Source organism: Lontra canadensis, unplaced genomic scaffold, assembly GCF_010015895.1.
Source record: "Lontra canadensis isolate GAN:19392208 unplaced genomic scaffold, GSC_riverotter_1.0 scaffold109, whole genome shotgun sequence".
Classification (NCBI taxonomy): domain Eukaryota; kingdom Metazoa; phylum Chordata; class Mammalia; order Carnivora; family Mustelidae; genus Lontra; species Lontra canadensis.
Window position 1 is genome coordinate 1,872,595 of NW_022631103.1, and position 23,823 is coordinate 1,896,417.

The 23,823-nt window shown below is 43.9% G+C and overlaps 1 protein-coding gene across 2 annotated transcripts in view; it reads right to left on the minus strand.

The window, feature by feature from the left end:
- The window catches only part of FYB2 (FYN binding protein 2), a 119,701-nt gene that overhangs the window by 71,823 nt on the left and 24,055 nt on the right, over nt 1–23,823 (minus strand). The window contains exons 2-5 of one of the 2 annotated variants that reach the window (XM_032839717.1): nt 19,293–19,325; nt 18,419–19,160; nt 15,152–15,319; nt 12,015–12,048 (exon numbers count right to left, since the gene is read on the minus strand). In XM_032839717.1, the coding sequence (XP_032695608.1) occupies nt 12,015–12,048; nt 15,152–15,319; nt 18,419–19,160; nt 19,293–19,325 (977 nt within the window). The remainder of the gene's footprint in view (nt 1–12,014; nt 12,049–15,151; nt 15,320–18,418; nt 19,161–19,292; nt 19,326–23,823) is intronic. The other variant, XM_032839718.1, reaches the window with a different exon arrangement.

Consider the following 23,823-nt stretch of genomic DNA (forward strand, 5'->3'; position numbering starts at 1 on the left):
GCTCAACTGTCCCTACCTTGACCACTTCCTCCATTTCAACAGAACACACACAAGCACGTTTGTGCATACATAGCTCTGTATATGTTGCATATGGTTTTTTTTTTAAGATTTATTTATTTATGCAACAGAGAGAAAAAGAGAACACAAGTAGGCAGAGAGGCAGGCAGAGAGAGGGGGAAGCAGGCTCCACACTGAGCAGAGAACCCGATGTGGGGCTTGATCCCAGGACCCTGGGATCGTGACCTGAGCCCAAGGCAGAGGCTTAACCTACTGAGCCACACAGGTGCCCTGATACATGTGGTTTAAATGTCTATATATACATATGTGTGTCTGTAGAGTTACATATATATGCACATGCATATGTGTGTGTAAGCTCAACCTTACTAGTACATGTTTGATGACCTTCCTAATTCTTTGGTTTTAACAACAGCTGCAACAAACAACAAATTCAATGCCCCCAACATCACTCTAGAGACTAGGTACTTGTTTTTAATCTATGCATATAGAACCCCATTCTTCCTATAAAGGGCCACAAAACTATGATGCCTGTGATAATTCTACGTGTTAACCTGACTGGCCACAAGGTGTGCAAATTAAATGTTATTTCTTTCCGTTTTTTTTTTTTTAATTATTTATTTGAGAGAATGAGTGAGCACGCACAAGCAGGGGAGGGTCAGATGGAAAGGAAGAGAGAGAGAATCCTGAAGCTGCCTCCCTGCTGAGCACAGAGCCCAATGCCGGGCTCGATCTCATGACCCTGAGCTGAATCCAGAGTTGGCCACCCACCCAGCTGAGCCACCCAGGAGCCCCTTAGGCATGCATGACTTTCTTAAAGCACTCTGACTTCTGTAATGCCACCACTAAAGCAGAGTCTTAAATACTGGCCACTTCTGTAGCCTGAAAAAAAATAACCTTAAGACCTCATTTTCAGTAGTAAGGTCAGCTTGTAACATATCAGCATGTCAAATTTCAGGGTGTCTCTTTGAGGTGGCCACAATATCCAACCCCACCCCTTTCACCGAGAGTGAGAGCAGGTCATCCTTGGAGCTAGCAGCAGACTTCAAGTTGGAGCCCTGTCTGCGGACTCCAGCCCTTCTGTGCACTAGACCTTGTTACAGACAAACCGTGCTCCTCCCAACAAACAACGAAGAGTGGCCATTTATCAAGTGTTGACAACACTGCCAGGCATGCTGTGGAGTTAAAGATATTCATCTCAACCCTCACAGCAACCCTAGGAGGTAGGATTTATTGATGGCACCATCCCCTATGTGAGGAAATGGGAGGCTCAGAGATATTAAATTACTTTCCTAAGATCACACAGCTCATGTGCAGAGCTCAAAATAGGAATCTGAGGTCATCTGACCCAAAGTCTATGTTCTTAACCCTTTACAACATACTCCCTGGATCTTCTGATTCTCAAGGGTTGCAAAAGCATTCCATTTAAGCAAACTTCAGTTATGTAGCTGGTAAGAGGTGGCAGATCCTCTCCCTGCTTTCAAAGAATTTCTAATTTAGGCAGGAAGGTGGGGGTGCGGGACACCCAAGAAGCTGGGAAGTAACAAAAACAGATTGTACATAATCATACACAGTTAGGTACACAAAGTGCCATCTAATTCAGCCAACACTTAATGAACTATTCCGTGCTACACTGCCCCACACTCACCCTGCCACCATCCATTCTAAACATGTCAGGTGATGGTTCCTGAACACACCAGAGTGCCTCCTGACCCTTAGTTTCCATATATGTGACTCTTCTGCTTGTCAGATCCTTACCACCAATGGCCTCTTCACCAACTTTGACTTCTTCTTTAAAATACAAAGTAAGTGTCATTCTCTTTGTTCCTTCTATAATCTATTGTCTACATCTCTACAAAGTGGTCAGCATGATCTTTTAAAAAGAGGATCTGAACCTTGTCACAATCCTGCTTAAGACTCTTCTGAGGCTTCCTAGGATTCTTTTTTTTTTTTTTTTTTTTTTTTTTTTTTTAAGCAGGCTTCATGCCTAGCATGGAACCCAGCACAGGACTCCATCTCACGACCCTGAGATCAAGATCTGAGCTGAGATCAAGAGTCGGATGCTTAACTGACTGAGCCACCCAGGCACGCCCTTCCTATGACTCTTTTTTTTTTTTTTTAAAGATCACAAGTAGGCAGAGAGGCAGGCAGAGAGAGAAGAGGAAGCAGGCTCCCTGCTGAGCAGAGAGCCTGATGCGGGGCTCGATCCCAAGACCCTGGGATCATGTCCTGAGCAGAGGCTTTAACCCACTGAGCCACCCAGGCACCCCCCTTCCTATGACTCTTAATGAAAAACAGCAACAAAACCATCAAGTGTCTCCCCTTCATTATCTTACTTCAAGCAACCTCTCCAAACTCCTGTCCAACCATTCTTCTCCTCCCCTATGACACTCTGACCACACTGGCCTCCCATCTGTCTTGCAAGGATGCCACACTCTCTCCTACCTCCAGGACTTTGCAAAGGCTCTTCCTGACACCTGGAATGACTCTGTATGCCCAGCTCTTTTTCGACCATGAGGTCTCCCCTTATAGGTTGCCTTCAAGAAAGTCCTTCTACTTCCTTTTCCAAATAGCCCTCTTCCCAACCATCTGTAGCTATATAACCTTTTGCTTTATATTATACTTAGTAGTTGTCCTCATCTTTAAATCATTTCATTACTTTTTATTACTTTAATTTTCTTTTTTAAAAAGATGTTATTTATCTGAGAGAGAGAGAACAAGCAGGGGAACAGCAGGCAGAGGGAGAGGGAGAAGCAGGCTCCTGCTGAGCAAGGGGCCCAAGCGGGGCTTGATCCCAGGACCCCGGGATCATGACCTTGGCTGAAGGCAGCCACTTAACTGACTGAGTCACCCAGGTGCCCCTAATTATTTTTCTTTTGCTCTGCGATCTTATAGATCATTCAATGCTGGGACCCTGGTGACAAATACAATGCCTGGCACATTATAGGCTCCCAATTGTCTAGAACCCCCTCTGACATGCACGCTGACACTAAAAACTCTTACACAGACAGATGATGTCGCATCATGAACATTTTCACCGAGCTCCTCCTCAGTGCCAAGCACTGTGCCATAATATAAAAGCAAATAATAGACAAGGTCCTTGAACTCAAGACTCTCATGGTATAGAATAACCAAGAAAATAAGTCAGAATAATTATTACTCGAAGCATTAATAAGTACTAACAGAAGAGTTAAGCAGGCCTCTGCATGGAAGAGATGGTGCTTTGGGACAGGAGACACAGGTGTGGTTGGGGAAGTAGACATGTAAGCATTTACCATTGCCTTACATTTTATCATTATTTGCTTCTTTGTCCTTCTTCCCAACTAAAAGGTATATTCACGACGGCAGAGACTTTGCTTTCCGTTGCTTTATCAGCATCTAGAACCACGTCCGGCACATAGCTGGACTCAATAAATGTTCACTGACTAGCTCACGGACTGAACGAATCCTGCACAATGAGAAGGAACCATCAGCTAAAGATATGGGAGGAGATCACTCTCCTTCCTTCCCAGGAAGCAGCGAACATGTGTGCTTGGTATGAACGTGCTTGCTGTGTTTGAGGAGAGGCCAAAAGGCCAGCCAGGGGGCTGAAGGCAGTGATCCGGGGAGAGAGCACAGAATAGCCAGAACCTGGAGGGCCCTCTTGGCCCTGGTAAAGAGTTTGGGGTTTCTGGATTTTATTCTAAATGTAAAATGGAGGCAAAGTGCTTGATGACTAGTTTGAGTAAATAACTATAGAATGGGGCACGAGAGGGGAGTGCCTTCTGGGACGGCTAGAATAATAAGGATGAGCTTCGTGGCAGGGTCACTCGGAGTTGACCCAGACTAAGGAGGAGCAGAGGACAGAGAAGCTCTCGTGGGAGTCCACATCTTCACAAGGCAAGAGCCCTTCCATGACACACAAGGGCAAATGAAGAGCTCAGATTGTCCTGATTATTTGGCTTTGTTTCATATCAGAAGGACATGATACTGGACATGCAGGTCAATACAACATATACAGATGACAGAGCCTAGAAATGTTTTATTTATATGAAAGTTCATGGAAGGTGGTATCATTTTATTTGTCTATCTTTCTCCCTCAATCTGTCACTCAAATGGTCCATTACTTACTTCATCATTAAATAATTACTATTTGTACATCTACTTTCTGGTAAGTGAGAAAGGTGAGAGAGACAGACAATCATGGAATTTAGAATCTAACAGATAACCTCCCCAAATCGCTCATGTTGGGAAAATTCTGAGACAGGACAGTGCAGTTGCAAATTCTTACAAACATCCAGTCCTGAGTTCACATCCTCGATTAGCTCTGTGCTATCATATACTTTAAGGCAAGTCATGGAACCTCTCTGAGCCCTTGCTTTCTCCTCTACAAAATGGAAATATTAATTTTGCCCTCCAAAGATGATCACGGGGCTAAAATGAGTCTAACAGATGGAAAGGGCCAAGCAATGCCTAGCCTGTGCCCATAGTCAAAGATTAGTTTCCAGTCAACCTTTCTGAACAAACCTATGTACCAAAAGGGGCTCCAAGTCTGCAACGTTACTGCCTGGTTTCTTCCTAACTCATGAGTCTTTCCAGCTTGTCATGTGAATGCAACGGAAGGGAAAAGCTGAGAATTGGCTCCAAATGCTTCGATGCTTTAGCTACAACATGGCCAGGCTCCCTCATACAGATCTCTCTGCAGATAGAAAAGGAAATCCTGAGGCAGGAGAGGTATTCAAGAATACCCGCCTGGAGAATGTCTCGGCTCAACTTGAGGAGCAGACCAGGAGTCTGGTAAGCCCTGGCCGCCTTTGTTGTAGGCAAAGACCCAATGTGAATCCTCAGGAAGACAGTCTGCAGTGGGGGGTGAGAAGTGAAGCTCTGGAGCCACACTGACCAGGTCAGACTCTACAAGGGTGATGGCCCAGAGGCATCAGGTTGGGTTCCTAAACCCGATTCTATGGTCAGAGCGTCCACTGGCCACCAACTTCATGGTGTGGTTGTGGCTGAGAGTTTGCAAATGAGAGAGTGGACATTAAGTATGGAGAACAAGCCTTTGTCTATGGTAAGTGTTCAACACACAGAATCTAGGTGAACTTTTTAAAGGAAGAATCCTTGAAACTATGAAAGAAAACCCCCAAATAAATGTACCATTCTGGCCACCACCGCGCTTGGAAAGACAGGCCAAACAGTAGCCTTGTTGTGTTTCTAGAAGCCAATTCAAAAGGGGTAATAAGAATTTACTGAAGTGACTTGAGCTGAAGCCACCTGAATATTCTGGGTCTAAAACTTCATAAGGCACAGGTTTAAAAAAAAATCCCGGGTCTTCCTTCTTGCCCGGTAGTGATTGCGTTTAGCACACTGGGATGTGATGGCCCACCTTCACCTCCCAGATACCATCATGAGGAACCTATTTTGCTGTTGGTCAGTCAGAGCTGGTCTATACCAGTCCTGACTACCTGAAACGCAGCCATTTACGAAAGAGCGCTGTTGGTCCAAACAACTTAAAAACCAGTCCTAAGAGCTTCTGGTCCTACATGCACATGTAAGACATGCTTGTTTTAAATAAAGAACAATCCCAAATAGTTTTGAGGGAAGGTCAGTCTTGTACTGAGCACTGACAGTGTACCAAACATTCCACACATGCTGATCCCAACAACGATGGAAACAGCAAAGCACCTGGAAAGGGTCTTATAGACCTCTCTTGCCCACCTGTCTCATTCTCCACAGCTGATCCCACAATCACTGCATGTCCTCCAAAATACAACTCGAGTCCCTTCTTTTTCTAAATAACAACAACAACAACCCCCCCCATTTCTACCACCTTATCCATATCAAGAGATTAAACCTCTTTGTGACTCAGTTTCCTCATCTATAAAATTAAAATACCCTCTACCTCTTAGGATTGCCATAAATGGAGCCCTATATTTTAAGTGCTTAAAACACCATCAATACGAGTGCGAATCACTATATTTATTGTTACTGTTCTGTTGTTGCAATGGCTTCTAAAGCTGTCTCTACCTGTTTCCACACTAATTTTTTTTTATGCAGCCTCCAAAGTGATCTTTACAAAATAAATGTCAGCTCATGTCACTCCCTGGTTTAAAACTCCTGTAGTTTCCCAACATATTTAGAGAACAGCCTCCAGATTCCACGACTCTCAGTACAACCACCATTCCATCAGTGCACTGTGCTTAGCTATTGTCCCCCTCCTTTCTAGTTACCTCAGTGTGCCAACACTGTTCTCCCCTGAGACGCTGCTCCAGCTGGTCCCTCTCCTGGAATGTCCATCTCCTAGACCTTTCATGACTGGGGTCTCATCATGCAGGTCTCAAATCACAGGTCACGACCTCAGGCCTGATCATCCGACACTTCCTTTATGCCACTCCCCGTCCCCAGTTACTATCTGAAGGCTCTTTAAAACACTCTCTTTATAGCACTTAACCACTATTCAAGTGAAGATAAGAGATGCATTTTGTTTTACCACAGTGTTGTTGTTCTGCTATTATCAATATTTCTTTTAGACTTTTTAAAAATTTATTTGACAGAGAGAGATCACAAGTAGGCAGAGAGGCAGGCAGAGAGAGAGGGGGAAGCAGGCTCCCTGCTGAGCAGAGAGCCCGATATGGGGCTCCATCCCAGGACTTTGGGATCATGACCTGAGCTGAAGGCAGAGGCTTTAACCCACTGAGCCACTCAGGCACCCCATTATCAATATTTTAATTGAATGCCTAAGGTAAGGTATCTCTTCCCATTTCCACAGGTTCTCTCCTTCCTGTTGTCTAATGTGGGTTCTACACAGAGTCACATAATCCACCGAGCCCGGGGAGGCATCTGTGTTTTTCACTCTGCAGGGGGTAGAAATATCAAAAACACAAATACAAAAGTGTGTTCCAAATTATTAGGTCGAAAGAGATCATCTGAAAGACTCAAAATAAACTTATATTATCTTTTAAAGACTGTCATTAAGATGAGACCCAAAATTAAAAAGTTCAGGAGAGAAAATGGTGGACTCCTGGGACCCACCCAAGGATCCTCATCTGAGAATCTGTAGGAGTCTTCTCTTCTGAAATAAGAAGGCTCTTCCCTCCTTAGTGTCTGAGTCAGAGATTTCCTGAGTCAGGACTAGCCTCTGACATTGCTTAATGGGAGAAAAGCCATATTTATAGCTAATGAATAAAATATTAGCCGACTCTGCTAAGTACTGACAGAGACCCAGTGCTAATTGCTGTCATGGGACTAACCTGCTTTGCTCACGCAAGTAGGGGCTGCTCATTCTAGAGGGATGCCAGCCAGCGTGGTTTGCGTGAAAGAGTGATGACAAAGAAGAATCTCCAAAGAATCATTGCACTGTTGGGAACTAACAAGATATTTATTCCAGAGATAACAAGGGATGGAGAGGTCAAGGGTTGAGGACACCAAGACTCACCGAGCATCTTCTGTATACTGCATGCTTTATGCAATTCATCTCATTTCGTCTTCATGACAGTCAAGGAAGTACTATTGTGTCCACTTCACAGATGTGTATATCAATGCTCTGAGTGGTCATAGGCGTAGAGGAGGGGTCTGGCTCTATGGGAGTCGGACTCCAGACCTGTACTGGTGGCAGGACACAATGCTGCTTCTCATATTTAATACAGGATGTGAAGAGGTTCAAAGGTGAAAGTGGCTACTGTAATGCACTGAGTTTCTGACAAGATGACTAAAAACATATATCCATAAAAATATGGCAAAAACATAAAACATATTTGGGGAATAGTGGTTGAAAATGATGACAGTTTTATTTAACAGAATGCAGTCCCTAGATGTTTTAAGAACTGCCAGGTAAGGAAGGGTAAAGACCCTGTCTACTCAACCAATGAGCAGATCTTGGACAGAGGGTTGGGAGTCTGCGGTAGGGACATCAGTTTTTGGTCCCAGTTCAATTGGGACTTTGAATAGATAAAACAAATGCATGTGTGCCTGTAAGTGTGCATGTGTGCCCTGCTATATTCTCAGTGTACATAAGAGGCCTTGACATATAGTACGTTGTTAGTAAATACACGTTGAATGCATATCTGATGAATTGTTGAACACTGCCTCTGAAACTAATGATACACTGTGTGTTGGCTAATTGAATTTAAATAAAAAAATATATATATATGTTGAATGAATAAAATCTGTCCCAACAGGACAAATACGTTACTTGTTTAAGCTAACTCATCATTATAAGCTACGGGTCCAACTCCTCAGCATGGTACCTAATTAACTTTAGGATCCAACCTCATATCTCTTATTGTTCAGGGAATGAGCTCCTCCTCCAAGGATTTTAGAAGAGATTAAGGTTCTGATCATGGATTCCTGCCTTTAGAGGGGTTATAGGAAGCTAAGCAAGCTTTATGGAACACTTTCCAAATGCTCAATTGCGCACTCGACCCTTTACAATCATTGTTGCATTAAACATCACCACGACTGTATGAGTTAGGTCCTATCAGCCTCCCATTTTATGTAAGTAGAAACTAAGGTTTGCAGAGGTTAAGGCATTTGCCCAAGGTTACATAGGTATGAAGTGGTAGGGCTCAGATGAAAAACCCCAGACTTGTTAATAATTGCCAAGTCCCCCTCCAGTAATGAGACCCGATATATTCTGTTTCTAATCTGGTATCTGTACTGAAGATTAATACCATGAACACGGGAGATGTTCTTTCCAAACAAGCACTGGTTTCCATGGAAGTTGTTTCTAAGGCTGCTTAGCATCATGGCATTTACTTGTTTAAACTACATCATGCAAGCTCATGGTCCTAACTACTCAGCATGGCTCCTAATTAACATTAGGCTCCAACCTTCTCTCTTATTCTTCCACATCAGAATACTTCGTGTCTGTTTGTCCTCCACTTTCTTACTACTGCCTTGCTTTCGGTCATGGTCTGTCTCTGCGCTGAACATCCATTGGTCCATCCATCATCCATTAACCAATGATAAGTCAGGAATGTGGTTCTTTCTGGGAACCATGTCCTGCCCTCACCTACTGTACAGTTTCACAAAAGGGAATAAGTAAAACTACTAATTCAGACCCATCACACAGAAGACATCTGAAGATCTTTCATCCTCCATGAAGCCACCCCTAAGCATCCCGGGTCCCTCTTGGTCTGTTTTGCTTTGCACTCTGACAACACTACGGTCTGTATCAAATCTGAGGTACAATGAACCTCATTTCCAATGACGGTTAGGTTCTAGAGCCAGTGTGAAATGACGCAATAGTCCAACTGCCCTTCCACAACCCTTAGGAAGAAGCTGTCACATTGGAGACTCGTCACTGTTTCCCAATACTTGCCTGTCAAGCAATTTTGTCTTCCATGTGGAGACAGACGGCTGTCTTTGAGTAAAGGCCAGAGAAGAAGTCAGCTTAGTTCAGAGCCAAACGGTAGGAAGAATACCCATCTAGTCATACACTACAGTCGCAGCACACAAATAGTCATGCTGAGAGGCTCACAGAATGTGTGTCCTGACAGAACCGAGACTGGCTCAGAGCACAGCAGAATTACACTGTCTACTCAAACTGTCACCCTGGGGGGCCCAGGCTCATTGAGTGAACAGTGCAAATCATTGTCTTAGCTGTCTAAATTTTCTCTTTCACACAAATGCACATAGCATGTGGCTTCAGTGACCCATGCTGTGCTGTCATTTTATTCTTCTGAATGGGCAACTAAACTAGGAGATCCTGGGACACATGAACCATGCCCAACACCACACAGTCAGTCCCTTGAGGAACAAGATTATCGTATCTAGTCCTTGGTAGACAAGAACATCCAAGATTTGGTTCCTGTCTTCCTCTGCGATAGCTTTTATCTCCATTCATACCACCCTTTCCACACCAAGTCTACTTAGCTATTTCTGATTTTCCCTGTTGGGACCTGCTTCCTTACACCTCCTGCCTCTGCCTACAGCACCCCTCCCTATGTCACCCAGCACGTGTCTATCCTTGGTACTCCCTGTAAATGTTTCCTTCCTGGATCCCTGCCCCCATATAGGTAAAGGTTTGGCATCCTCCCACTCCAAAGCTGGGCCATGTGATTTGCTTTAACCAATAGGAAGTTAGCAAATGTGACATGGCAGAGTTGAAAAAGTGTTTGTGCAATGGGGATTGTCTTGTTTGTCAGCTGTGGCTGAAGATCGTTCCTCAGGTAACTTGCTGGAGGATGAGACAGCTGTTGCTGAGTCATGTTGCCCCCCTTGTGCCAGCCAAGGCAACCCTAGATCAGCTGATTACAGGCTGATCCTCCTACACATAAGAAACCTGGGTCCATATCAGCAAAACTGCCTGGGTAGTCTGCAACATTCTAGCAATACCAGCAGAGCTCAGCCCAGCAGACCCCACACTCCTGCTGTGTGCTATTGATATTTTGTTGCTTATTATGTGGTATGATTGTAGCAAAAGATAACAGATACATTTTCTATCAACACTTTCCTGGCCTGTCCAAGGACAGGTGATCACTCCCCTATTTGCGTAACCTCTAAATCTTACACTTTCCTCTATTAGAAAACTAAACACACTCTACTATTATAAAAACTTAGTAAATAATAGGATTATTTGTTTTTATGCTTACTTCTTTGAAGGCTGACCTTCTTGAGAAGAGGAATATCTTTGTGAGGGAAGGGACATGATACAATCAAAACAGTTTGGGCATACCTGTTAGCACAATCATTACAGAAAGGAGTAGAAAAGTTCCATTAAGAATTGAACTGTCGCATGACCCAGCACTCCTGGGTACGTAGCTGAAGAAAATGAAATCAGCATCTCAAAGAGAGACCATTACGCTCATGTTAATATGGCAGCATTATTCACAAGAGCCAAGATATGGAAACAACCTAAGCGCCAGTCAACAGATGAATGAATAAAGAAGATGTGAAGTGTATATACAATAGAAAGTTATTTAGCCACAAGAAAGAAGAAAATCCTGCCATCTGTGACAACATGGGTGGACCTTGGGGGCATTACGCTAAGTGAGATAAGTCAGACAGAGATAAACAATTACTGTATGGTATCACTTATACACAAAATATAAAAAACCAAACCTTATAAGAACAGAGTAAATCATAGTTACCAGGGGCTGAGGGGTGGGTGAACTGGAGAGATATTGTTTAAGTAGTAGTAGATAAGTAAGTTCTGGAGATCCAATGTACAAAGAGTGATTATGGTAAAAATATAATGTATTATAAATTTTAAGTTTGCTAAGAGATTAGATCTTAACTGTTCTCAACACAAAAAAGAAATGAGAATTATGTGAGGTGATCAAGGGGCTAGCTAACACTACTGTAGTAATCATACTGTGATTTGTAAATGCAACAAACTAACACCTTGTACACCTCAAACTTACACAATCTTATGTTTCCCTTATAGTCAATAGAAAAAATGGTTTAGGGATACTTGGGTTGGAATCATGGTTCTGCAAGTGGCCAGACTTTCTGAGCCCGAGTGTCTGTAGTTACAAAATAAGGACAGCAGCAGCAACTTTCCAGCCTTGAGGAAAGGAAGTAAGAAAATGTGTAAAAAGTAGCCAGTTCAATGCATGACACATCAAAGGGCTCAAGAGATAGTATTTGGTTGGGTGAATTAACGGACTGATGGTTCCATGGCAAAATTCTCAGAACAAGTACAGCAAAAACAGAAGGTCCTTTGTCCCATTATCAAGTTCTAATGTCACACCAGCTGCCCACGGCATTCTGTAGCCTCTAATTCGATTTATTACTATGGAAGCTGATGTTTCAATTTACCCAACCCTGCTGTATAATAAATAAAAGTAGCTCAGAGGACCATCTTTGCAACTTAATGTCAGCACAGCAGTTAAATGGAGTTTATTTAATCTCGCCTCTAAAACAAAAGTTGCAGTTTGTTGCTTATAAATCTGTTCTTCCTGCAACCCTTCTGAGATACCCAGACACCTGGCTTGGGCTTTTTGCCTGCTCCCAGGCTGGCTAAGCAGTCTGTCAATGCTCCACGCGCTGTGCTCCCCCACGACAAAGAAACAGGTACTCACCTCTCTGGAGGCAGGCAGCCCTCTTCCACAGCTGCTGCAAGAGCAAGAGGTAGAGTGAAAAGGGGTGTAGGCGGTAGCCTGATGAAAGCAGCCTTTGTTTGTGCAATGCCCTGACCCCAGACACAGAATGAGGAGTGGTGACTCACTGGTGCTCCCCACCCCGGCACCTAGGGGACCCTCCATCCTTCCCACAGTGCAGTGCTCACCCACATCATATAGTGCTTCTTTATAAAGATGATCTTGAGCTTTCGGATTAGACTTTGACCTTCTGGAGCACCCAGAACTGGTGTGGGGGTTCTCTCTTTAACTCTTGTGTCTATCACAGGGTCCAGGGCAAGGAGAGCATAGCTGCTCAACACAAGCTTCCCATAATGATAACTGATAACCGTGCATTTACTGAGTGCTTCCTGGTGTGCCCAGCACTGTTTAAACCCTGTCCGTGACTCATCTCATTTATCCTCACAAAAATCCTGAGAGAGGAGTGTTACTCTCATCCCCATTTTACAGATAAGGACAATGAGGCTCAGTAAGTAACATGTGCAAACTTAAACAGCTAGTGTCAGGGGGGCTGGGATTTACAAAGGCCATTTTATGACAGAAGACTTGGTGCTTTGTTCTATGTTCTCTGACAAACTTCTTCACTTTCAGAAAGAGGGTTTGAGGTCTGAATTATTTAATGTTTATAAAAATCATACTTAGTCTTCTCCGTTAGTGAGGTGTCCAAACTATTATTCAAGTATACTTATAAGAGAGCTCTTTCATTTTCTTTTCTTTTTCTTCTCTTCTTCTTCTTCTTTTTTTTTTTTTAAACCAAGTAAAGAACTTCATGAACCTTGTTTCAAACTTCCCAGGCTTCTTCAGTTTAATGAGCTGCAAAGAATGAATAGTGTCTAAGCAAAAACTGGAAAGTGCTGATGTGTCCAAGGGGCTGAGCTTAAAAATACTAGAGATCTAGAGTCCACCAGATCCATGAACAAAATTTTAAAAAGCAGTCATCATATAAAACAGCAGCTCCAGTCACCTCTTTAAGTTCCATCTTCTTCAGAAATTGACTTAATTCTGTTTGCTTCACTCTTGGAAGCTTTGTCAAAATTCTCCACAAGATCTGGAATTTCTTCCTCTTCCTCCTCGTCCCCCTCCTCCTCTCTGGTAGCAAGTGGTGTGGTCCCATCCATGCATTGTGTGGCCAAAGCTTCAGCCGGTCTTCTCTGACTAGTCGGACTCTCTGCACTAAGCTGGTTTAAGACACTGGGTAGCATTCCTGTCAGCTGCTTCCTCTCAGCATGGCCTGTGATGGTGAAAGCGTTCGCTGCCCCTGATACCTGGACTTTCAGGTTGTGGGAAGGGATCATGGTTCCTTGGTTTGTGAACTTACTCACTTCTTCAATACCAGAGATATTGTTTACCCCTAACTTCTATAAGGAGAACTAAGGTTTGGGTCCCTGGGTGGCTCAGTCAGTTAAGCATCTGCCTTCAGCTCAGATCATGATTCCAGGGTCCTGGGATTGAGTCTCTCATCGGGCTCCCTGTCCAGTGGGGGAGTCTGCTTCTCCTTATGCCCCTGCCCTGCCCCACTCATGCTCTCTTATGCTCTCTCTCTCTCAAATATATAAATAAAATCTTTAAACAAAAGAGAGAGAGAACTAAGGTTTTATCATCTGCTGTAGCCATTCTATAAGCCATCCTCTTCCAGCCAGCTGTTCCTTTTCTACCAAGGCGTACCTGGGCTTTCAGTCTGGTGTGTTTCTCCTGGTTCATGATAGTTTCTCTTATCTTGGTGGAAATGGGACTAGAGTTGGTGCTCAGGGTCTCGGTCAAACCAACTGAGATTAGGTGCATGCACAAGGGGACACAAGGTGGCAGCCAGAACTCTATTTCTTTATATAGAATTTCTTTTAGGATAAGACTTTAGATGTTTTGCAGCAGTAATTCTTCAAGTGTGGTCCCTGGACCAGAGAGCATCAGCATCCCCCTGGGGAAATTGTTAAAAAGGCAAATTCTTAGGCAGCCAATCCAGACCAAATAAATCAGAAACTCTGGGAATGGGGTCCTGGGATCTGTGCTTTGACAAGTCCTCTAGGTGATTCTGGTGCAGGCTGAAGTGTGAAAACCATCAAGTGAGTTCAAGAAATTTAACAACAATGAGGTTGTTCGAAGCGGTCAAAAGAACAAGGCAGGGGTGCCTGGGTGGCTCAGTGGGTTAAGCCTCTGCCTTTGGCTCAGGTCATGATCTCAAGGTCCTGGGATTGAGCCCCACATCAGGCTGTCTGCTCAGTGGGGAGCCTGCTCCCCCTCCCCGCGCCTGCCTCTCTGCCTACTTGTGATCTCTGTCTATAAAATAAATAAATAAAATCTTAAAAAAAAAAAAAAAGAACAATGCAAGATGGCTTTAGCTCTCTGAGCATACCATCTGCTGGCACTCGTGGCCCCAGTAAGATCAATGTTAGCATTTACATAGGACCCCAAAGTGTGTGCTCCCCTCATGTTTCATTAGAGCAAACATAAGCAAAGGCATTTGAAGTGTCCACAGGATCAGAGCACAGTGCAGGTAGAGAGGGAAGGAGAAGGTGTTCCTTTAAGTTGCAGAGGAAGACACAAAAAGAGCACAGAAAAAGGACTTGTAAGGAAGCTTTAGTTTCTGGAAAGGACCAGTGGGGGTGGGGGTGGGGGTGGGCCCTTCAACTAATTACTAAAGGCCAATCACAGAGACCTGAGGGACCCCCATTAAGATCACAGGTCAAGTTCACACTGCCTTTCCTCCCTTTCCACTCCCTCCCCTCTTGTACTGCACCAATTGTGTTGACAACACAGGCTTTGTAGGAAACACAAAAGCTGCCTGCTCCCTGCTCGACTACTTTTCTTTTTCTTCCTCTTGGACAGATTCCCAGTGATCAAATGCAATGTTCTCAGGGGAAGCAGCCTGGCCTGGGAGCGATAAGGGGCCAATTCCCGCAGATTTGTCATTTCACGGGCAAGCTGCCACAGCCTCTACGTGAAATAACCAGTGATGGATGTCCGGTCCCGTGGAAAAGCAGTTGGGCATTATCACCTGGGAGTTGACACGGAGAGGGAGGTAATAGTGGGGACACGGGCATTGGGGCTGTGACTTGCGCTGGCTGGCTGGTGCATTTCCGTACCTTCTGTGTGGGTCTTAGAAATTGCAGCTGCCTGCCTCTGGAAGGCCTGGAGATCCACACCTGGGGGTTTTAGAGGCTTTGGGGGAGGAGGCCCCAGGGACTCAATGGAAGGCAGTGGTTTCGTTTTGAGAAGTTGTTGATGCTTATCAACAGACTGTTTCTCTGAGCCTGGATAAGAAAAGAAAACATGTTATTACTATTTCCATTTCATGGTTTCTCAGATGAAACTGACCAGTCCCAGCCTCAATCTCTCTCCCCTCTAATCTATTCTCCTCCTATTGGCCAAAGTGCCCTGATCAAAACACAAAGCTGATCATGTCACCAGTCTGCTGCCCAGAAGCTGAAGCCTGGCTTCCTTGGCATGACGTCCATGTATGTACTCCAGCCTCTGGCATGTAAATATTACATGACCCCAATCCACATTTCCAGATCCTTCTCTTACCACACTTTACCATCCTACTTTCCCAACCTTAAGCCCAAATATCTTTCACTCACACCAATGGCTTCTCAGTTCTCCAAATTGGACTTAAAAAGCCATTGTATATCTAAGACTTTGTTCATGCCCTTCTTGGTTCTGGAATGTTCCCTCACTTCTGTCTTAGACTCATTCTTTAAGTCCCTGCTCCAAAGACACCTCCTCTGGGAAGCTTTCATTCATTTCAAACTCAAGGGGAGAATTAATCATTCTCTGTTTGGTACCCCCATGACGATGTATCATTAACACCTCTCTATCAGGGTTGTGGCATATTGGAGGGGTGAGTCCATCCTCACATCGAGTGATGGCTGTCAGCATCAAGCACAGTGCCTACTTCTGAGGAAAGGGATGGTGACTATTCCCCGAAAGGATGCTTCAAGCACTGAGAACATACAAATTACATGGGGGATCTGAAGAGGAGGATGAGTTGATCTCTGGTTTCCAGGACTCATAGCCTGGGACAAGCTTCAAGGCTAACTTTGAGGTACATGGCACATGTGGGTTTTGTGGGTTTTGTGTCCTGGAATTTTCCAGGACAGTCTCAATTTCATACATTTTGTCCTTCTGTACTCAGAAGCTAAACTTCAACAGAAATTCCAATATTATATATGAAAATCATATCTGCCTCTTACACAGAAAATAGCACAAAACCTTATATGATCCAAACGCCTTGATTTGGGGTTCATATAATACTGAATGGACCATCCAGACCAAAAATAAAGATACTGGCCAGTGTTTTACAAGTTCCTCAGTTCAAATTCCTCAGAGCCCTGCTGCCCTCTGGGAGCCAGGATAGGGGAGAGAGGCAGGGAGGGAAGCTTCCTTCTTGACCCTCCAGCAGGGGTTACAGTAGTCAGGACCAAGCTCCTCTCTTCTTAGGCTTTAATTAGAAGTCTTGATGTCAGAAATTCCAGTCTTTGTCAAATTAAGGAGAAAATGTAGTGAAAATGAATGATCCCTTACTAATTTGGTTCCTAATTTTTTTTTTACCAGGTGCTGTGCCAAGAGATGGACATGGATCATCTCATTTAATCCCCTCAACAGCTCTGTCAGGCAGGCAATCAATCCTTCTTTCCTTCCTCCCATTCATCCTTCTCTCTTATCCCTTTGTCGGTAGCAATTTATCTACTAAAGTCCAGGCGTTGTTCTAGAAGCTGGGTATAGAGTTAAGAACAAGAACAAACAAACAAAAGAATGGATAGAGCCTTGCCCTCAGGAATGTTCATGCTAATAGCAGGAGACTGATGAGAAACATACACACAAACCAGATAATTACAGAGACCTGTCAGTTCCATGAAAGAAAGAAAACGGGCTGATAGGAAACAGTCACCTGCAGACGGTGAAGGAGTGGTGTTCAGATAAAGAGGTTAAAGAAGGATTATCTGAGAAAGTGTCATGTGAACTTAGACCTAAACTTATAGCTACAGAAAGCTCAGAGAAGAATTTTCTAGGAAGAGGAACAGCAAATGGAAATGTTCTGAGCATAACAAGGTCTCTTCATGGAATATCAAGAAACCAAGTGTGTCCACTCATGAGCAAGAAGGAGAAAGGAAGCAGTAAATAAGATGCCTAAGCAGGGCCCAGAAGGTGCAGAGCCATGAAATCAGTAGTCAGTAGTTTATATTCTTTTCCAAATACAGAGAGAAACCATATATGGTTATAAGCAGGAGATCCCTCCTCCCACCCATCTGTCTACCCATTCAATCAGGTATTCTTAATAAATAGTTTTTGAGGACCTATTGAACCTGGCCTTGGTCTTTTAGGTGCTGGGGATATGGTTATAAAGAAGGCAGTTTTTATCCTTGTGTAACTTACATTTTACCAAGGTAAACAAACAGATATGTAACAATATACTGGGTAAGGATGGGCTATAAAGAAAAAAACTAAAGCAACATAAAGAGACAGAGACTCGGGGTGGGGTGGGGTGGTTATTTTAGCCGGTGACTTACAAATTCCACTCATGACAGGTGACCCTCAGCAGAGGCCACGATGAAGTGAGGGAATGAAATATCAAAGACCTGGGGAAAACATGTGCCAGGCAGAGTGATCAGCAAGTGCAAAGGTCCTGGGGTGGAACTAGCTTGGTTTATCTAAGGAAAAGCAAGAAGGCCAATGTGATAGAGAGGGTAAGAGAGGTAGGAAGGGCCAAATGGCATCAGCTGGTGTAAGATGGCTTGAGTTGAATTTGAGCAGGGGGGTGGTGTGATCTAATTTGTGCTTTAGAGGATCACTGTGACTGCTAGGAGGAGAATAGGGTAGGAAGGGGCAAGAGGCTGGAAGCTAAGAAACCAGCTGCACCACTGTGGTCCGGGTAAGAGATGACAGTGGTATAGATAGGACAGAGGGCAGAAATGGACCAAAGCGGAGGGATACGGAACATATTTTGGTGGTAGAACCAGGAGCTTGCTGATGGACTGGATGCAAAAAATGAGGGCGAGAGAGGAATAGAGCATGGCTCCTAGGTGTTTGGCCTGAGCAACTAGGCGGATGGTTGTGCTATTTACCAAGCTGGGGCAGATGGGTGATACATCTAATTTACAGGACAGCAGAACAGGCTATAAGAAATAAAGTAGACTGCCCAAGTTCATTCATGTTGTGAGAATCGGAGCTAGGATTCAAACCCAGCTTGCCCAAATTGCCTTTCAATAGAATTCCAGGAGAGTAAGCACTTTACCCAAACCTGCCCTGGCATTTGGAGCAAAATTCACCCAGATCATACAGGACCATCAGCAAGCTCTAAATTAGAAAAATGTAGTGGCTCCTCCCCTGGGGCCACAGGGATTACATCTCACCTGGGGCCTGACTGGAAAATTCACTCTCATAGACAAGCTGGCAGGAGCCTCTCACTGGGCTCTTCTCAGGAAGACAGTTTTCTAGGTTCTTCCTGCCATGTTGAAAAAGTAGAAAAGTGGGATCTTCAGGAAAGGTAAGTGATTCTCTTTGAGCCACCAAATGCCTCTGGGAAGGCAAGGTCTGTGTTCCTTTTATTTCCAGCATTATCCTGGGCTCCTTTGGAGGAAGCCCTCTGCTTTTCTGCTCCTCCACGTGGCAGATCCTGCAAGCGCACCTGGCAAGGAGAGAGGCTGAAGACGACTCACTTTTCTGAGATGAAAACTTCTCCCAGTTCCAGAGCTTATCTTTGAAGCTATCATTCACTGTGACTCTCCTCTTGTTGGTTTTCTCAGCATTTGATGGGTTCCTGTCTAACAGTGGAGGACTTTTCTGGGAATTTACTGCAGGACCAGGGGACCTTTCTGGAGGTCCTGGGGAATTCGAACATTTCTGAATCTCACTCCTCTGGGCCAGCTTCATTTCCTGGTCTTTAAGAAGCTGGGAGTCAGCACTAGAACGTAGTGGGAGTGAACTGTGGTTGGATGAGAGGGGTTTCCCATTGGCCAAAATTCTTGTTGACTGTGTGTTTCCAATGTCACCCTTTTGAGAAACACCCGCTGAGAATTTAATAGGTCCTGGAGGCAATGGCATATCAAACTTTTGAAATTTGGCTCGAAGTTCCTTGAAGTTTCTTAACCCTTCCTAAAGCATCAGAAAAAACAAAACAAAACAAAAAAAAAGTCTTATTATTCTAGGAAAAAACCGGTGTGGTTAGCTGATGTCACTGTGCATGTAAGGGGTTCTTGGCACAGGTACAACACATCCATCACTCACCCGGTAGGTGCTGTCAGCTGGTGATGCAATGGCCTATGTGAGATACAACAAAAATAAACACTTCCGATATGTTTAACTTCTTTACAACATGTAACAAATACTTATAAAGGAGACAATATTGATCATTGCAGATAAATCCCTTGATACAAATTTTTGGTGGTGACTTGTTGCCTACACAAGTAAGTTCTACACAAGGAACAGCATGGAGGACATTAGGAGAAGGAAAGGAAAAGTGAAGTGAGGGAAATCAGAGGGGGAGACAAACCATGAGAGACTGTGGACTCCGAGAAACACACTGAGGATTTTAGAAGGAAGGGGGGTTGGGGGAATGGGTGAGCCCAGTGATGGGCATTAAGTAGGGCACAGATTGTATGGACCACTGGGTGTTATATGCAAACAATGAATCACAGAACACTACATCAAAAACTAATGATGTATTGTATGTGACTAACATACATTAATATACAATATTACACTATACACATATATATATTACAGTAATATATAATAATACACTAATACATTTTTTTAAATTTTGTTGTAACATAACAACAGAATTTTTTTTTAAATGTAAAATATCTTTTAAAAAAGTAAGTTCTAACCCTCTTAGTACAGCATTCAAAGTTCTTCATCATCTTGTGCAGTTCTGGTCTCCAACCACAGCCCAACACAACTACCCTTAAACCAAACAGGATTATTTACCATTTTCTAGAAATCTATATTCTCCACCAACCTGACTTTGCTTAAGTGTTCTTACTTCACAAAATGCACCCTCTGTCTCCTTGTCGATTGGTTTCTTGCAACTTTGGTGCCTACATTTCTCCATGCAGATTTTCCCGGGGGTTGAAAGGTAGAGCTAACTTCTTCTCTGTCTCTTCATGCTTCCATAGCTCTATATAACTTGGCTGTTGAATTTAACTTTGGAACTAGACAAATACTGACTCTGTTCTTTATCATCTAGGCAAATACTCTGGGAAATATGATAATACCTCTCAGTGTATTCTCATGATAAAAAGTTTTCAAGTAGTAGAAGGGTTAGGGCTAATATACGTGAAATGTCCATCACAATGCCAGTAAACCCGTGATGAACTAGAGCTATTTTGAAGAGGCTAGCTGATCCCCCCTTGGGAGAGTGTGTGCTCTACCTTCTAAATTTAGTATGAATTCAGTAATGGAAAATGGTGGTAGGAATAGCAGCCCAACCCTTGGGGCTGAGGAAGGATGTGCCCAGACTTACATGGGGAGTTGGTGGTCTGGGCAAGTAGGATTGTGCCTAACTCCTGCTCAGAGCTGTTCCTGCTGCTCCCCTTTTCTCTTACTAGGTCTGATTTAGTTTTGTAAGCACATTTTGTCATCTTTCGTCTCCCCAGGAGCTAGGAAGGCGTAGAGGTAAAGTGTGAGAGGACAGCTAATGGAACCATTTCTAAGAGAGCCACTGTCTTCTCCTGGTCGTCTTACAGGGCTGAGTTTCATGTAGACAAACAATCCACACCAGTCACTTCTCATTTTGTCATCTGAGGGAATGCCGGGTGACCTTTTCTCGCTGTGTTTACAGTTGACTCACAGCTGCCTTCTGAAGATCCAGGGAGGGAGGGAAATTGAAGAAGCATGAGGCAGGTGTCTAGGAGCTTTCTTATATGCTCTCTCTCCCAGTCCGCCCACCTGCCCTCCCCACCTCAAACATACACACACACACACACACACACACACACACACACACACACATGCATTATAGTATTTTTCCCTCCATGAAATAGTTAAGTCTTAATTTCTTGCATGTATTTCAACCAGAGGTCAAATTAATTCAACTATCCTTTCTCTCCCCCGATGTGAGGGAAGCCAGCATTGGGCACGGAAGCAGGAGATCCAAGCATGAGGCTCTGCTTCCCCATTTTCTAGTTATGTGCCTTGGGCAATTCACTTTACTTCCTTGAGCCTTATTTTCCTCACTATAAAATGGGACCATTCTAACCGTTCAAGGTTATTATAAGGATCAAGCAAAGAGCTATGCATACCTCAGTGTCCATACTTTTAAAACTGTGGTTAAGGGGGCGCCTGGGTGGCTCAGTGGGTTAAGCCGCTGCCTTCGGCTCAGGTCATGATCTCAGGGTCCTGGGATCGAGTCCCGCATCGGGCTCTCTGCTCGGCAGGGAGCCTGCTTCCCTCTCTCTCTCTGCCTGCCTCTCTGTCTACTTGTGATCTCGGTCTGTCAAATAAATAAATAAAATCTTAAAAAAAAAAAAACTGTGGTTAAGATACACATAATCTAAAATTCACCATCTTAACCATTTTATGCATACAATTCAGTGGTGTTAAGGGTACTCACATTGTTGCAAATATCGAGAAAACATTTTGCCTTGCAAAAAAAAACCTCCACAGCCATTACACAATAATTCTCCACTCTCCCTACCATCTACCCCCAGCAACCACCGTTCTACTTTCTGTTTCTAAGATTTTTTTTTAAGATTCTATTTATTTATTTGACACAGAGAGAGAGAGAGACAGCAAGAAAGGGAATACAAGCAGGGGGAGTGGGAGAGGAAGAAGCAAGACTCCCCACTGAGTAGGGAGCCCGATGTGGGGCTCAATCCCAGGACCCTGGGATCATGACCTGAACTGAAGGTAGCAGCTTAACAACTGAGCCACCCAGGCGCCCCTCTGTCTCTATGATTTTGACTACTCCAAGTACCTCGTATAAATGGAATCATACAATAATTGTCTTTTTGTGTCTGACTTATTTTTCTTAGGATACTGTCAAGTTTCATTCATGTTGTAGCTTGTGGCAAAATTTCTCCTTTTTAAGGCTGAATAATAGTATTTGTATATATTTACCTACATTTGTATGTATCCACCTATTAGATCTATCTATCTAATCTACCACAATTTGCTTATCCATTCATCTTTTGGTGGAGGCTTGTCTTGCTTCCACCTTTTAGGTATTTTAAATAACACTCTTATGAAGATGGATATGCAAATCTTTCTTTGAAACCCTGCTTCCAATGCTTTTGGGTGTTTGCCCAGAAGTAGAATTACTGAGTCATATGGTAATTCCATGTTCATTTTTTTTGAGCAACCACCATACTGTTTCCCATAACAGCTGTACCATCTCACATTACTCCTAACAGTACATAGTATTCCAACTGCTCTACCTTCTCGTAACATAGTATTTTTACAGCAGCCATCACAAAGGTGTGATGTGGCCAGCAGTTAATATTTTTAAGGGAATGTAAGGATGAGTGAAAGGAATATAATGATGATAAGGTCATTTAGCCAAATGAACCATTCAGGCGCCCCACTGATGTCAGCTCTTAAGGAGCCCACTAGCCTGTCCCCTCTTCATGCCATGGTCCCTGCCTCTGAGTCCTCCTCATGCACTGCAATGACCCGTGGTCTCCTCATTGTCTGTCTGCTTCTACTCTGCGTCCCTCCAATCCACCACTTACCCAGTTATAAGACAAAGTGAATAAAAAAACACACATCTGATCAGGTATGTCCCTTGTTTAAAGTTTTTCAGTGCTTCCCCAAAGCTTTCACATCAATGTAAACTCTTTTGCTTACACATAATGCCCTTCCAAATCCCTACTCTGTTCATTTCGGCCATGATAGCCGGCCCTTCCCCAACATGCTTTCTTCCTTCTGGCCTCATTGAATTAGCCATGTTCTCCCACCTATTCTGCTTTTTCATGCCTGGGCCTTTGAGTGTACTATTTCTTCTGCCTGGAAAACCCATCTCTCTCCCAAATTCTGGAATTAGCACTTTCCTGCTTATTCACGGTTTAACTCACGTCACCTCAAAGTGTTCATTGGTTTCCTGTTATGTCTAGGTATGAGGGCTACCATGATGATTAGGTGTTCCTGAACTTCCAGAGCTAGTGGAACGAAGGAGAAGACACAACCTGATCACTATCCTATAGGAGAGATGGTTATCAGATACACAGTGTGACATCTGTGAGAACATGGAGAATGGGTCATGATGCCAGTGGGGGTGCAAAGAAGGCTCCCTAAAGATGACTCAGCTGGAAGAGGCAGGCAAGTGAAGGTGGCAGGAAAGGTGACCCCAACATCAAGAAGAGCAGAAAGAGAGAAGGCTTGACAGTGTGAAGCAGCATGGTGTAGACCAGAATAAGCAAGCCCACGTTGCTGAAGCCCCAGTGTTCAGAGTGGAAGGCTGAAGAAGAAAGTCAAGGGCAAGTCTCCATAAAGTAATTGGGCTTAATCTTCAGAGTTGATGCAGAGCTACTGATGAGTTTGACATGGGGCTAGGACAGACTTTGGCTTATACTTCATGTATATTAGAGACCAGGAACAAATTAGGAGACAACTCGAAGGGCCAAGTACAAATGATGAAAGATGGGACTTGGGCAGTGTTGGCAGGAATGGAGAAGAGAAATGTGCAGGGGGTGGTATGAGCCAGACCCAGAGAGGGGAGGGAGGACTCCAGGATGATCCCCGGGTTTCTAAATTGGGAGAGAAGATGGATGTCGGTCCCTGAAACTAAGACTAAGTACAGAAAGAAGATAAAAGTACTGGG